General features: G+C 30.8%; 1 protein-coding gene across 1 annotated transcript; it reads right to left on the bottom strand.

Moving 5' to 3' along the window:
* Positions 1-12,970: 12,970 nt before the first annotated feature.
* On the bottom strand, positions 12,971-15,354 carry LOC117909916. Its single transcript, XM_034823967.1, has 5 exons — positions 15,252-15,354; positions 14,221-15,141; positions 14,001-14,038; positions 13,842-13,917; positions 12,971-13,173 (listed from the first exon to the last, which is right to left on the bottom strand). Exons 1-5 carry the CDS (start codon positions 15,352-15,354, stop codon positions 12,971-12,973), a joined length of 1,341 nt encoding a protein of 446 aa, XP_034679858.1.
* Between the last annotated feature and the right edge of the window lie 348 nt (positions 15,355-15,702).

The following is a 15,702-nucleotide window of genomic DNA, read 5'->3' as shown; positions in this document are numbered from 1 at the left end:
AAATGACCGAAAATTAATATAATGCCAAAGTGGCCTAATCTCTATTCTTTATTAATATTAGTTATTAGAATTTACTACAATGAATGTAAGATAGATTTATATGGTTAAACCTTGATTTCACTGAGGTAGTGTTTGGTTTTTTGACTTAATAAAAAAAAATATTTAACTTTTTTTATTAGGTAAAAATAATTCATTGATATCAATCGATATAAGTAAAGTAAATTTGTTATTAATAGATTTAATTTAGTTATGTTGGTTGATTATGGGAGTGGAGAGCTTTGCCTATTAAAATTTTATTATAGTAAGTTTTATTGATAGATCTTATAAATATTATGAATGTGTATAAAGATTTACGCATACTATAATTTCTTGTCTTAATTCTTAAAATGTTTATATAATTATCATGAAAATATTTATTATAATAATTTTGATTGAAACTCAATAGGACAAGTATTTTTAAGAAAATCTCTTGACGAGTGTTTCTTGAAAAAAATATTACAAATAATTTTAAGATTTTTAAAATATTTTATAAAATTCGTCAAATACCTAACTTTTTTTTTTTCAAAAATATTTTTTAAACTAAAAACATTTACTAAAATCATTATCAAACTGACCAAAAGTTTAATTAATGAAAACAAATATGTTAATATTTTCTAAAAGAAAACTCAATAATATTTATATTTGAGGGAAATATGTGAACTATCCTATTTCCACATAGGGACTATAAAGAAGAACATCAATTTGTTACACATGATGACTCACCCTAGATGCACCCATAATTCTTACGAGCGAGAGACTTAATTGTCCAACTTTTGTGTATTCACGCTTGAAAGACATGCTTTTGTTACGTTCAATGAATTGGAAGTTGGAACAACGTGCAGCTTTCTTGTGGGCCCGTGGTTTGATTTTGGGCATCAAACTTTTTGTTGTCTTTCATTTCAGATTCGGTTATGAATCATTACTGTCGGTGCCATTTACGATTCTCGAGGGAGAATTACCCGGGGTGAATTGGGCATAATAATTATTAAAAAATACGGTATCTTTTAATAATTTTTGGAGATGAGTTTAATAGGCTTAATATATTAAAATTGTCTTTTAATTAAAAACTTTTAAAATTTAAAGTATTTAAAAGAATTCACTTGATTTGTGAATACATTTATGATATATGGGTCTCATATTTATTATAATTATTAATATTTAAATTTTAAATCAAAATTTTTTGTTTAACCCTTACAATTATATATAATTTATTATTTAAAACAAAATTACTTTTAAAAAATATTTTTAAAATATCATTTATTGTTTTTTTACCTTTTTTATTTTTATTTTTAATTTTATGAAAAAAAAATAAGTTTTATAATTATATAATAAAAATGATGTTTTTTCATATATATATATATATATATATATATATATATAATATATATATATATATATATATATATTATAATTTTAAATTGATAAATTATGTTTTCGTATTAAATTTAAAAAAGATAAAATGTTTAATTTTTCATTCAGATTCTCTAAAAAAAAAGAAAATGATAAATAATATTTAATTATTTTTTATTTTTATAAAAAAATAATTTTTTTTCCATTGCATAGTATTTTTTTTTTTTTAATTTTCATATAATTTTTTTTTCTCAATGAGTGGATGATGTTAATTTTGTGTTGTCGTGTTAAAACCACAGTCACATAATCGCCAATTATGATTCTAATTTTTACTATAATTTTAATTACTTATGATGAATGTGGTTTTAATATATAAATTAAAAGATGATATATGATTAATAATGCCAGAAAAATTAGTTAATATATTTTCAAAAAAAAAAAAATCTAAATTTAGAATATATTTTAAAAAGATTACTTTTATTAAAAACTCAAGTTTTTATGAATAGTTTGAATGTAGAAAAGAAAATGGATATTGCAAATATATAAGATCATTTTGCAGATGTATAAGATTCTCGATCTATCCATCAGAACATGAGTATGCAATAAAAATAATCTTTTTAAATTTTTTTTAAATATTTTTAAATTTAACTTTTTTGTAAAAATATTTATCAAAGTAATTCATTTTTATTACAACAGTGATCATATATTATTATTACTAACCATTTTCTATATCAAAATCATAGGTGATGGCTAAAATTATATTCATCAATTATAATTTTAATAAAAAAAATTAATACCAAAAAGGAAAAACCAATGGCTAATCACTTGATCTCTCAGGAACTGCCAAAGACACAAAGGTGCCATGCATGCCAAATGTTGAGCGCCTCCCACATTAAATGCTGTATTTTTCTCGTTTTATTTTTATTATTATTATGATTAATGGAGAATTAAAAATTACAAGGAAAAAGTTTTCACCTAAAATATTAAAACTAAGATATCATTTGGATCCACACCTTGTTTTCTGTTATAAAACAGAGAATGATAATAGTTCCAATAAAAAATATAACAACTCTTCAAGATTTATTTTAAAAAATTAATAATTTATAAAAATTATTTAAAAATTAAAGTATTAAAAAAAATTAACTTATCTCAATTTTTTTATAAAAAAATTTAAAGTAATTTTTAAGGAGATTGTATAAGTGCATATTTTTTATATGAGAGTTACCATATGTTATATAGAAGTTATTACTTATTTTTATTTTTAAAAATAAAAAATAAAAAGTATATTCAAACAAGTACTAAAATTTTAAAATTAAAAAAAAAAATAGAATTTTAAAAGATTAGAAGTTTAAAATATTTGAAATATTTATAAAATGAAAATTAAAAATTAGAAACAAAAAATAAAATTTGAAAGAATGCATGTGCGTTATCAAGGTCTACATGTCTCTGTTGAACAACTTGAGGACATGAATGTACATGCTATTAAAGCATAACATGAAGGTTCATCATACTATAAACTAATATACTCAAAGCCTTATAATAGGAGAATTGGCAACTTAAGATTGTTTATGGGGTATCAATCTGTCAAGTTTATACAGTTTGATGGCAAGGACAATCCCAAGTTGCATATTGCTTATTTTATTGAAAATTGCACCAATACTAAAGGGAAACTTCTTATCAAGAAATTTTATGTCATGTTAATACTTTATTTATCGAAGAAATAAAAAATAAAAAATTGAAATGAAAAATATATCTCATCCTAATTTTAATCTTTTAAATAAAAATATATTACACTTAGAGATTTGTTATTAAAAAAATTAGGAATTCTCTCTTATAATTAGCATAACTAGATGAAATTCTCTTATAATTAATATTATTTAGACCAATGTTTTAAAACTAGGTTGGACTATTTGATTGGTCAGACCTCGATTAGAGTATATATTGAATCGGTTCTTGGAGTACATACTAAACCGATGAACCAGTTATGGGTTGGTAGTCATTTTTCCTTTACGCTATGTGTTGGTTCACGAAAAATGTAAGGGAAAATGTGAGGAAAAGAAAATAAAAAGGAAAAATGGAAGGAAAGAAAAAATAAGGGAAAATAAAAAAGGGATTTAAAATTAATAAATTATTTTTACATGCTACTTCAAAGTCATTTTACTTATTTTCACTTTTCAATGTAAAGATTAAATAATTTAAAAATATATAAAATTTTAATTAATCATATTTATATATTATTTTCTATAAAACACCAAACATGATAAAATTATTTTTTTTAATATTTTTTTTCTTTCCTTAGTACTTTTCGGGACCAAACATAACTTTAATTTTTTTTAAGCAAAAAAGATTTGGCCCAACCCAATAGGTGACTTGTTGAGATCCAACTTTGGTTCAAATGCCACTACAACATTATTTAAGGATTTAAAGCCCTTCTTTATTCCCTTCTGCATGCTATGGGATGGATGATATTGAGTTTACGAAAAATATGATGGGATAAATACAAATAATGCACAACCAGGTTTTATCCCCTCTTATGAGAACCTAATAGGAATCAATCAAATAGAGTAGCAAGAAGACACCCAATCAACAAGTATATGAACACTAATAATTTTAGTATGAAAAACCTTCTCCAATATGAGAAGTAAAAACCATGGGACCCTTAAGCCACTTAAAAACTCCACTAATATAATTAATGGGTTACATAATTCTCTCTAGATAAAACTAGAGGCATACATCAACCATGTCTCAAGACAAATTGATCTTGGCAAGTTCAACAACTTTGCATAAAAGCAATGAAGAGATCTCACCAAACACACCACTATTCTCGGACTAAAATATAACTTTTCAGAACTCCAAATCCAATCTCCACTGTTCAGAATGAATATCAATGAGTTCTGAACGTGCTCTCCAAAAATCGGCTCAATCGAACCATGGATTAATCTTGATCGGAGTTCATGATCAAAACTGTCCGGATAGAAAATGCATCAAAATGGAGGCTCTGTTCTAGGACTGAAAGACGATTGTCCGGATCTCCAAATCCGATCTCCACCATTCAGAATAAAGATCAATGAGTCACGAACCTCTCCTCCAAATTTCAGATCGATCGACCCACAGACGAAGCAGAATCGGACCTTTGATGAAACCTGGGCAGTGAAGAAAAAATTGAATTTTTCTCTCTAATTTAAAAAATGGTGGTTCTCCCATTTCTCTCTCTTTTCTCCTACTTCCGGTGGCTGCAAAAAATTGGAAGAAGAAGAAGTAAAAAAAGGATTCTTTTTCTAACCCTTTTATATAAAGGCTTAAGAGACCTAAAAATTTTGGGCTCTTAATTTGGGCCTTCCACATGAAGAAAAACCCAACAAATCTCTCTCTTTCCGATTATGTGGAGGGACTCGCCATCCCGGCGATTGAACAACAAAATTCAAGCTTCTCCCTTGGTAAGGACTTCGTTAACATATCTGAGCCATTGTGATCGGTATGTATCTTCTCAAGTTCAAACAAATTATCATTGAGAGCATCTCTCATCCAATGATACCTCACATCAATGTGCTTCGATCTTGCATGAAAAGTAGAATTCTTACTAAGGTGAATGACGCTCTGGTTATCATAGTATATCACATAGCGCTGTTGCTTAAATCCGAGCTCATGTATGAAACGCTTCATCCACAACAACTCTTTACATGCTTTTGCTGCTGCAATGTACTCTGCCTCTGTTGTAGAAAGTGCAACACATTTTTGCAGTCTTCATTGCTAAGACACAACACCTCCTGAGAATGTCATCAAATAGCCTGAAGTAAACCTTCTATTATCTACATCCCCTGCCATTTTTGAATCAGTGTAGCCAACAAGTACTGGTTTCCCACTTCCAAAAGTAAGTTTCAACTTGGAAGTGTCTCGCAAATATCTTATAATCCACTTGACTGCCTCCCAATGTAGTCTTCCTGGATTAGATAGAAAGCGGCTAACAACACCAACTGAATAAGCTATATCTGGTCTAGTACATACCATGGCATACATCAAACTTCCTACTGTTGAGGCATACGGGACTCTTCTCATGTCTTCCTTCTCCTTATTTATAGAAGGGCTATGTCTGCTGCTTAGCTTAAAATGACTAGCTAGAGGAGAACTAACCACTTTAGCTTTGCACATGTTAAATCTTTCAAGCACCTTTTCAATATATTGTTCCTATGACATATACAGCTTCTTGGATGCTCTATCTCGCTCAATTCTAATACCAAGAATTTTATTTACTGGCCCGAAATCCTTCATGGAAAATGATTTACTTAATTGCTTCTTCAGCTTATCAATTCTTGAAACGTTTCTACCAACAATCAAGATATCATCAACATAGAGCAACAATATAACAAAATCATCATCAGAGAATTTATGCACAAATACACAATGGTTAGAAATAGTTTTTCTGTAGCCTTGCTCCCCCATAACTGATTCAAACTTCTTATACCACTGCCCCAGTGCCTGCTTTAAGCCATAAAGACTTTTCTTCAACTTACATACATAATCCTCTTTTCCTTTTATTATGAAACCCTCTGGCTGTTCCATATAAATTTCTTTGTCTAAATCACCATGGAGAAACGCAGTCTTAACATCCATTTGCTCAATCTCCAACTTAAGACTAGCTTCCAAGCCCAAAACTACACGAATATACGACATCTTAATAACATGAGAAAAAATCTCATCAAATCAATACATTTCTTTTGAATGAACCCTTTGACAACCAATTTAGCTTTGTAACGTGGCTGTGAAACGTGTTCTTCTTGCTTCACTCTGTAGACCCACTTGTTCTTCAAAGCTCTTTTTCTCTTTGGCAACTTGATAAGCTCATAAGAATGATTCTCATGCAATGACTTCATCTCATCTTGCATAGCATCAACCCACTTTATCTTATTCTCATCTCCCATGGGTTCCTCATAACTTTCAGGTTCTCCCCCGTCAGTTAGTAATACATAATCATCAACAGAATACCGTGTGGAAGGATGTTAGTCTCTGGTAGATCTCTTGAGTGGAATATCTAGTGGAGCCTCTGCTACTGGTGACTACTCATGAACATAATCATCCATCTCAACTTGTGTGGGAGTTTCAACATCACCAATGTCAGGTTGGTCATCATGTGCTTCATCTTCAACTTGTGTAGAAAGATGTGTCAAAGGAACTGGATCAAAGTCAATCAAATTATCACTATACTGAAACTCTGTTACATCAGTCTTCTCAATGTCCTGTATGGTATGATCTTCCATAAACATAGCATCTCGACTTCTTACAAGCTTTTTCTACACCGGATCATAAAACCTGTAGCCAAGCTTATCCTGACCATAGCCAATGAATACACAAGGTCTTGTCTTAGCATCAAGCTTATACCTCCCATATTTCAGAATGTGCACAAAAGCCTTGTATCCAAAGACACGCAAGTGATCATAAGAGATTTCATTATTTGACTAAATTTTATTCGAAACATCAAATTCTAAAGGAACACATGGTGTAAGATTGAGAACATGTACAATAGTATTCAAAGCCTCACCCCAAAAGGATCTTGGCAACTATGACTGTGAAAGTAAACATCTCACCCTTTCAACCAGTGTCTTATTCATTCTCTCAGCCAACCCATTCAACTGAGGAGTCTTAGGAGGTGTCTTTTGATGTCGAATACCATGTTGTCTATAATACTCATCAAAAGGACCAGAATACTCACCCTCATTATCAGTCTGAATGCATTTCAATTTTTCACCAGATTGTCTCTCAACAAAAGCATGAAACTGCTTAAACACTTCTAACACTTGGTCTTTTGTTTTCAAGGTGTACACCCAAATCTTTCTTGAATGATCATCTATAAAAGTCACAAAATATAGAGATCCACTAAGTGTTTTTGTTTTCATAGGACCACACACATCATAATACACTAAATCAAGCATACCTGGCTTCCTTGTATGGCGGTGTGTTTTGAATGCAACTCTGGTTTGCTTTCCTGCTAAACAATGAGCACACCATTTCAAAGATCCCTTCTTCATACTAGAAAGAAGATTCTTCTTAGCCAAAATCATCAAGCCTTTCTCACTCATGTGACAGAGTCTGTTGTGCCAAAGCTCAACTGTGCTATCATCATCCACTGCATTGATACTGGAATCAATTACCCTTGCCTGCATCAAGTACAATGAGAAACACTTCTTTCCTTTTGCTACCACCATAGAACCTCTGGTGAGCTTCCATTGACTATCACGAAAGGTGTTGCAAAACCCTTCATCATCAAGCTTACTCGTGGAGATTAAATTCATGCAGATATCTGGAATGTGTTTGACATTCTTCAAAATCAACATAGTACCATTACTAGTCTCCAAACACACATATCTCATACCAATGGCTTTAGTTGAGCCATCATTACCCATCCTAACACTTCCAAAGTCACCAGATGGGTAGGATGTAAAGAAATCTTTCCGAGGTGTGGCATGAATTGAGGCACCGCTATCAATCACCCAACTAGTCTCCTAGTAAGCAAAATTAACAAAATCACTATCATAAACAATAAGGAAATCTGAAGTGGTAGTGGCAACTCGATCATCTTCACCATCATTATCATTCTTCTTGTCCTTCACTTTCCCTTGTTTCATATCTCTCTTCAATTGGCGATAATACTTCCTTATATGCCCTTTCAAATGGCAATAATGACACTCAACATTGGCAAACTTGTTAGTCTTGCTTTTGCTTCTGTCTCTGTTCTTCGGACCTCTACTCTTACTCCCCCCCCCCCCCCCTCTTTTCAATAACTAGGATATCTGACTGTGAAAAAGAACCCTGTGACTTTCTTCTCATCTCTTCATTCAGAACACAACTCTTAACCAAATCCATATTCATAGTACCATCTGGGGCTGAGTTAGACAAAGAAGTTCTAAACGTCTCCCACGAGTCCGACAATGTACCAAGAAACCACAACCCTTGCACATTTTCCTCAAACTTGATATTCATTCCAGCCAACTGATTAATAATACCTTGGAATGTATTCAAGTGATCTGTCATAGGAGTTCCATCTTGATACTTTAAGCTAATCATCTTCTTGATCATAAATAATTTATTGTTACCAGTCTTTTGAGCATATAACTGTTCGAGCTTGTTCCATAGACTCTGTGCATTTTTCTCTTCACTAACATGATTGAGAACATTATCATCTACCCACTGTCTGATATAACCACAAACCTGCCGATGAAGTAAATTTCATTCTGCATCAGTTTTATTTTCTGGCTTTTCAGAAGCAAACACAGGCAAATAATAATCCTTCACATACAATAAGTCTTCCATTTTTCCTTTCCAAACATGATAATTGGAGCCATTCAGAGTAATCATTCTACTTGTATTGCTTTCCATTGTTCTACACAAGGCACAACTTATCTTGAACCAATGCTCTGATACCACTTTGATGGGATAAATACAAATAATGCACAACTAGGTTTTATCCCCTCTTATGAGAACCTAACAGGAATCAATCAAATAGAGTAGCAAGAAGACACCCAATCTACAAGTATATGAACACTAATAATTTTAGTATGGAAAACCTTTTCCAATATGAGAAGTAAAAACCACGGGACCCTTAGGCCACTTAAAAACTCCACTAATATAATTAATGGGTTATACAATTCTCTCCAAATAAAACTAGAGGCATACATTAACCATGTCTCAAGACATATTGATCTTGGCAATTTCAACAACTTTGCATAAAAGCAATGGAGAGATGTCACCAAACACACCACTGTTCTCGGACTAAAATATAACTTTTCAGAACTCCAAATCCAATCTCCACTGTTCAGAATGAATATCAATGATTTTTGAACGTGCTCTCCAAAAATCGACTCAATCGAACCACGAGTTAACCTTGATCGGAGTTTATGATCAAAACTGTCCGGATAGAAAACACATCAAAATAGAGGCTCTGTTCTCGGACTGAAAGACGACCATCTGAATCTCCAAATCCGATCTTCACTGTTTAAAATGAAGATTAATGAGTCACGAACCTCTCCTCCAAATTTCAGATCATTCGGCCCACAGACGAAGCGGGATCGGACCTTTGATGAAATCTGGGCAGTGAAGAAAATATTGAATTTTTCTCTCTAACTTAAAAAATGGTGGTTCTCCCATTTCTCTCTCTTTTCTCCTACCTCCGGTGGCTGCAAAAAATTGGAAGAAGAAGAAGTAAAAAAAGGATTCTTTTTCTAGCCCTTTTATATAAAGGTTTAAGAGGCCTTAAAATTTTAGGCTCTTAATTTGGGTCTTCCACATAAGGAAAAACCCAACAAAATACACCTAGGTGACTTGAACTTCAAGCTCAAGGCATGGCGTAGGGATCACCCAACTGCTTTGTGTTTTATTTCTCAGGGTTGCAAGCAAAAGTAAAATATATTTTTTACAATAAAAAGAAATTGTAATATTAATATTTTAAATAATACAAGAAAACATTTAATATTTTAAATTTTTTTAAAAATAGAATATATATATATATATATATATATATATATATATATATATATATATAGCTTTTAATATATAGTTAAAATTAAATAATTGAATTTTCTGCCATTTTTAATATATTCATATTTTAATATTAGACATATTTTATTTAATAAAGTTTAAAATATTAATACATTTACATTTATGTATGATTAAATTTGATATATCAAAGATAAAAAATAAATATTATTGATTTTAAATTTATTTATATATTTTAATATTTTTATAAATATTTTTAGTTTTCATAATATATAAACTAAATATTTATGACATCATTAGTTCGATTGTGATTTCACTATAAATTTGATCAATGAATCAATGATTGGTTTTAAAAACATTGATTAAAACATCTTTACACAATTTGTTTCTTAATTTTTTTTTAAAAATAATTAATATTTAAAAATAATTTTACAAATCATATTTGATCATTTATTTTTACTTTTTAATTTTTAAATTTGATAACAAAATTTTAAAAGAAAGATATAACATTTTTTTTTTCTAAATTAAAAAAAATTAAAATACAAAATTATCACCCAACTCACCCTCGTTTTATATTCTTATATACTAAACTAACAACATATGAGTTCCACCTATAGGAATAAAAATTTTCATCCAAAAAATAGAAAATAAAAGAAATTTATATTAATTTCCCTTTTTATTTAATTATCAAACATATTTTACTTTTTCCTTTTTAAAATAAAACAAAAATTTTAACCACCAAATATATTTTATGTTTACAAAAAATAAATATATAATTGAAAAATCGTTTATTTTTTTTTGTTTTAAAAAATTATAGAAATAGAAGAGTATTGAGATGATACCTTTCTGTTAATTCTATTTAATTTTATTAATTTGTATTAAATTTATTAACATTCAATTAATTAATTTTATATGACATCAACATAATAATTGAAAAGTTTCAATTAAAAAATAATGTTTATATAAGCTAGAAGTGGATTCAATTAAAAACAAGGTAGGGTAATAGCTGTGGAAGAAATCAACAATGAAGAGTGAGGGACACACCCATCATGAACAATAATACCCTTTGCTTGATTACATTCGGCCCCGACTTGACGATAGAAAAGCCGCATAGATTCAAATGTTTTTCAATAAGTTAAAGGTGGGTCTTTAAACATAGATTTCTTTCTTACCTTTCCTTCTTCTTTGGAATAAATTACTATGTCATTCCTGGAAAAATGATATCACTAATGAGAGCTTTCTCCGGTGTGCAAGGAATATTGTGGGGAATGAGATGAAGGAGGCGGCATTGGCCAACATACAATTTCAGGCAAGTAGATCACTGTTTCATGTAACTAAATGAATTTATTGTAGTAGAGCTCTTGTTGCTACAATCTTTTTTTTTTTTTTTTCTTTTATATGAACAGTATTTAATGGCAAAAGATAAAAACGAAAACAAAAAACAAAAGATTTTTGCAATGAATTTTCTTTTAGTGGTAAAAAAGTTCTTGTAGGGATGAAATTTTTATTTGTGGCAAAGGAACATGTTCAGCCACAAAATACATTTGAGGCTAATACATTTTCGTAATATTTTAGTATGAATCTTGTGTTCATAATAAAAAAATAAATTCAATCACAATATGAGTTAATGTAAATGGTTATTAGAAAATCATGTCATAAATTTTTATTTATGACAAATAATTTTTTTCCCGAATAATTTTTATTTATGGCAAATAGATGACAATTTTCCTGATAAATTTTTATTTACCCAAATACTGAGACTCTTCAACCCCGTCGGTTTGCCAATACTCTGTGTTCTGTACTCTTAAACCTGTCGTTGGTTATAGACGGAAGAGAACAACAATAAATAAAGTTATTTTTAATCACTGATTAATGAGTACATAATCTGTATCTCACTTTGGTTTGCACTAGTGTAAGCATTTCTACAAGTATCAGAAATGCAATGCAACGAATATGAAGAATGCATTATTTTCATAGATTAAAGCTGCCTCATAATACAGAAATGTTTACTTGTAGACTCCTCATATTTGGTTTCATCATAAATTTTTTTAAAGAAAATTAAATATAATTAAAATTAATTAAAAATTTGTGTATTTTAAAATTATTTAATCTTTATATAATAAAGAAAATTAAGTAAAATGAGTTTGAAAAAACATATAAAAAATAATTTATTAATTTTGTATCTATTTTTTATTTTTCTTTATTTTTTCTTTTCTTCCATTTTGTCTCTCTATTTTTTTTTTCTCATATTTTTCCTCAAATTTCTTAGAACCAAACATAACGAATATTAATATTGCAGGAACTCTAGGAACCATTTTATATAAGCCTAAAATTTTGTATAGGAGGGAGGAGTAAAACTTGTGGTGTGAGGGAGACTTTTGATATGAGTTTGTGGAAAGACATTAGGGAAGGTTGAAAAGAGTTTTAGCCTCAAGACAACTTTTCGAGGTACTAATGGTAGACGAACAAAATTTTAGTGGGACAATCGGGTGGAGGAGAACTATTTGAAAGAAGTATTTTTTGTGCTATTTCATTTAGCCTCTCATAAAAACTAGTTGCAAACCTATGGGATGGGGCGAGGAAACAAAGGTTAATGTCTGGTGCAATTCAAAAAATCTTCTCATTATTGGAAATGGAGGGGGTTTCCTAATTTTTGGAGCTTATTCATGAAGTGAAAGTGCAAGAAGTAAGAGAAAATACCTTAGTTCGGAGAGAAGATAGAAAAGAAAATAAGTGACAACTCTAGATCACATAAAAACATATTTTTTTAATTAAAATCAAATTGTCCAATAAATGAATAAAAATCAATTTTGTAAGCAAAGACATAATTTTAAAAATAAAAATAAAAAGCCAACGCTATCACATGGACAAAAGTCCACAACCCAACGATGAAGAACTTGGATCTAATTTGAAAGATTTTGTAGTAGTATAGTAAGGAAGTCATCATCAGTGGAACTTGAAAGATTTTGAAGAGGCTGACCATAACTCATTGCATAAGGGGCATAAATGTTGGCTTCATTTGATGAATCACTGAATTGAGTCTCTACACTCATCGACTCAAAACTGGCCGACAATGAGTCCTCATTGTATGGCATCATCCTTCATTGTCTTCCTCTATATGGCTTTCCAATGGCTCCAACACCTGGACCGGCTCTTCTAGAGTCGTGGTCTTCATCTTGAGTATAATGTGTGAAATCATCTTCACAAGTAAATGCCAACGGTTGTCCACTTTGTTGTTGTTGTCTAACACCCCCTTCATCATTTCTAGGGCCGTAGCCATCATTGGTCTCTTCTCCTCTTGAACCATCATAACCGGAAGTGGAAGTACCAATAGCACTAGGTCTATTATTATGTTCAACACTCGTGAAGTCAAAAGAAGGTCGAGAAGTCACTACCGGCTAAGAAATTCCTTGTCGAAATGAATCTCTCGTGTCTTGGCTGAAATTATCAGTATGAACTTATTCGGATAACACCCGATCAACGTCAACACCTATTTCTTGGACATGTGCGGCAATTCGTGGGTCGGGATTTCCATTTTCATCATCTAAATGAAGAGGTCTAACCCATTGAAACAATTGGTTATCTTCTTCTTCACCAACCTCAGTTGCAGTGTCAAGTAAATCGAGGTAATCTTTCTCTACAACTTTGTCATGTTCTGCTTCCATGTCACGTATCTTTAGTTTCATGTTATAATAACAGAAAACTAATTGTTGGAGCATCGGGTAAGCAAACCGATTTCTTTGTTTGGTATGAATTAAGGCAAACGTGCTCCAATTTCTCTCACAAGTTGAAGATGATGCAGTTTACGATAAAACCTTGATGGCCAACCTTCTTAATGTAGGAGTGTGATTTCCATACATGAACCACCATTCAACTACAACTAAATAAATGATATCAATACTTATATTGGAAAGCTACAATAATATGCTAATGAAATGAATTATTAATTCACAAATAATACTCACCGGGAACCATTTTTGACCTCGAAGCAATCGCTTCTCGATCACCGAATCCTCTTTTTGCATCTCGGAATAGTATAATCTACATATTAAATAATTGAAAGTGAAAAAGTTGAGTAAATGAAATTCAATTATTTAATTTATATTATAACTCTAATAATTTACCTCATTTCCAAATTGACTAAGACCTTCTGATGTAGGATCTAATTTCGTAAAGACTTCATAAACAGCTTAAAGTAGATCAGGATCAGTACCAACTCCACGTTTATATTAAAGTCTTGGATTAAAAAAGAATGCTACAATAGTAAAGTAGAAATGTAAAATTAGAATGTTATGAAAGACACATATTAAATACCAATAACTTTCGAAGATGAATAATACTTACCTGCTGTATGAAGAGGATGTTTAAGAGTTCTATCCCAACAATCTGCAATTATTTCTAACACCCATTCTTTAGCATTAAGTCGAATGAGGTTCTCTTTCATAACTCGAATCAATTTGTACACAAATGGCATTGTAGGAATAACTTTTGAATCGATAATGCGAAGAACCGTGTATAACGCCTCATATATTGACACTAGCTTTCCCACTCTCTCCCAATACGCATGGTCAAACATAAGTGATTCAACTTCTTTGCCAATTAATGAGCGACTTAAGTTGTGTTGTGCCAATTCATCACTGATAAACACTTTCTTCAAGTTTGCTTTCTTTTTCAAAAGACTGTCGAGAGTCATATAATTGGTTGCAAATCTTGTTGCTCCAGGACGAACTATGTCTCTACCACACACCTTCCGCATCTGCGCAACTAACCAACTATGGTTATAAATGAAGTTGGTTATCTTTCGAGCCTTTGTAATCACACCTGCAATACTCGTCCTTTTATCGATGTCTTCGAACATTAAGTCGATGCAATGTGCTGCACGCGAAGTCCAATAAAGATTGTATTTCTTCATTAACAACTTCCCCGCCTTCAGGAATGTCGACCCATTATCTGTAACTATTTGTACCACATTTTGTTTCCTAACTTCCTTGATCACATCTTTCAACAAACCATATATGTATTTGTTGTCCCTTATATTATTTGATGCATCAACATATTTGAGGAAGATTGTGCTACCTTTTGAATATACCATGAAATTAATTATGCTTAATTTCGTGGGCCTAGTCCATCCGCCACACATAATCGTGCATCCATAAGTCTTCCACTTTTCTCTTTGAATATTGACATAAGCTTCCATGTCTTTGTACTCCATATCCAAATACTTGTGTTTGATTTCATAAGGAGACGGTGGTTCTATGCCCATACCTACCATCCATATATAATTAAAGCATATAAGAACATTTGTGGCAATCATACTATATAAATAGTAATGATATTATTAAAATGAATACAACTTTTAAAATTATAGTAATTACCTGCTTGTTGTGCACCAACAATCATGTTCTTGAAGTGGTGAGAGTCTGCTTTATTGGGCGGAACACTCTCATATATGAAGAACTTACTAATCAAACGTCCCATGGTTTCCTTGATGGCATCACCTTTGAAAAGATTTTTCATATTTTTATGTCTTGCTACTGAAAATTTGTACAATGAGGGTGCATCAGGCAGTGATGGATCTGAATATTGAACACTTTGCGATTTTCGCATTTGTCTTGTTGTTGGATTGGTTGGATGTGAAGACTCTCCTATTATAATTATTAAAATTAAACATATATGTTAATTTAATATTATTGATAAAGTTGATAAGAAACAATAATAATTCAAATTAATATTATACCTATTTTTCTTTTGCCTTTTACAAAATGTTCTTCTTGTTGTCGATTTCATTTAGCAGCTTTTGATACTCGAACCGCCTCTCTATAAGCA

Source organism: Vitis riparia, unplaced genomic scaffold, assembly GCF_004353265.1.
Source record: "Vitis riparia cultivar Riparia Gloire de Montpellier isolate 1030 unplaced genomic scaffold, EGFV_Vit.rip_1.0 scaffold466_pilon_pilon, whole genome shotgun sequence".
NCBI classification, from domain to species: Eukaryota; Viridiplantae; Streptophyta; class Magnoliopsida; order Vitales; family Vitaceae; genus Vitis; species Vitis riparia.
The sequence above is the reverse complement of the archived record's forward strand: the minus strand, read 5'-3'. Positions and strand labels throughout refer to the sequence as shown.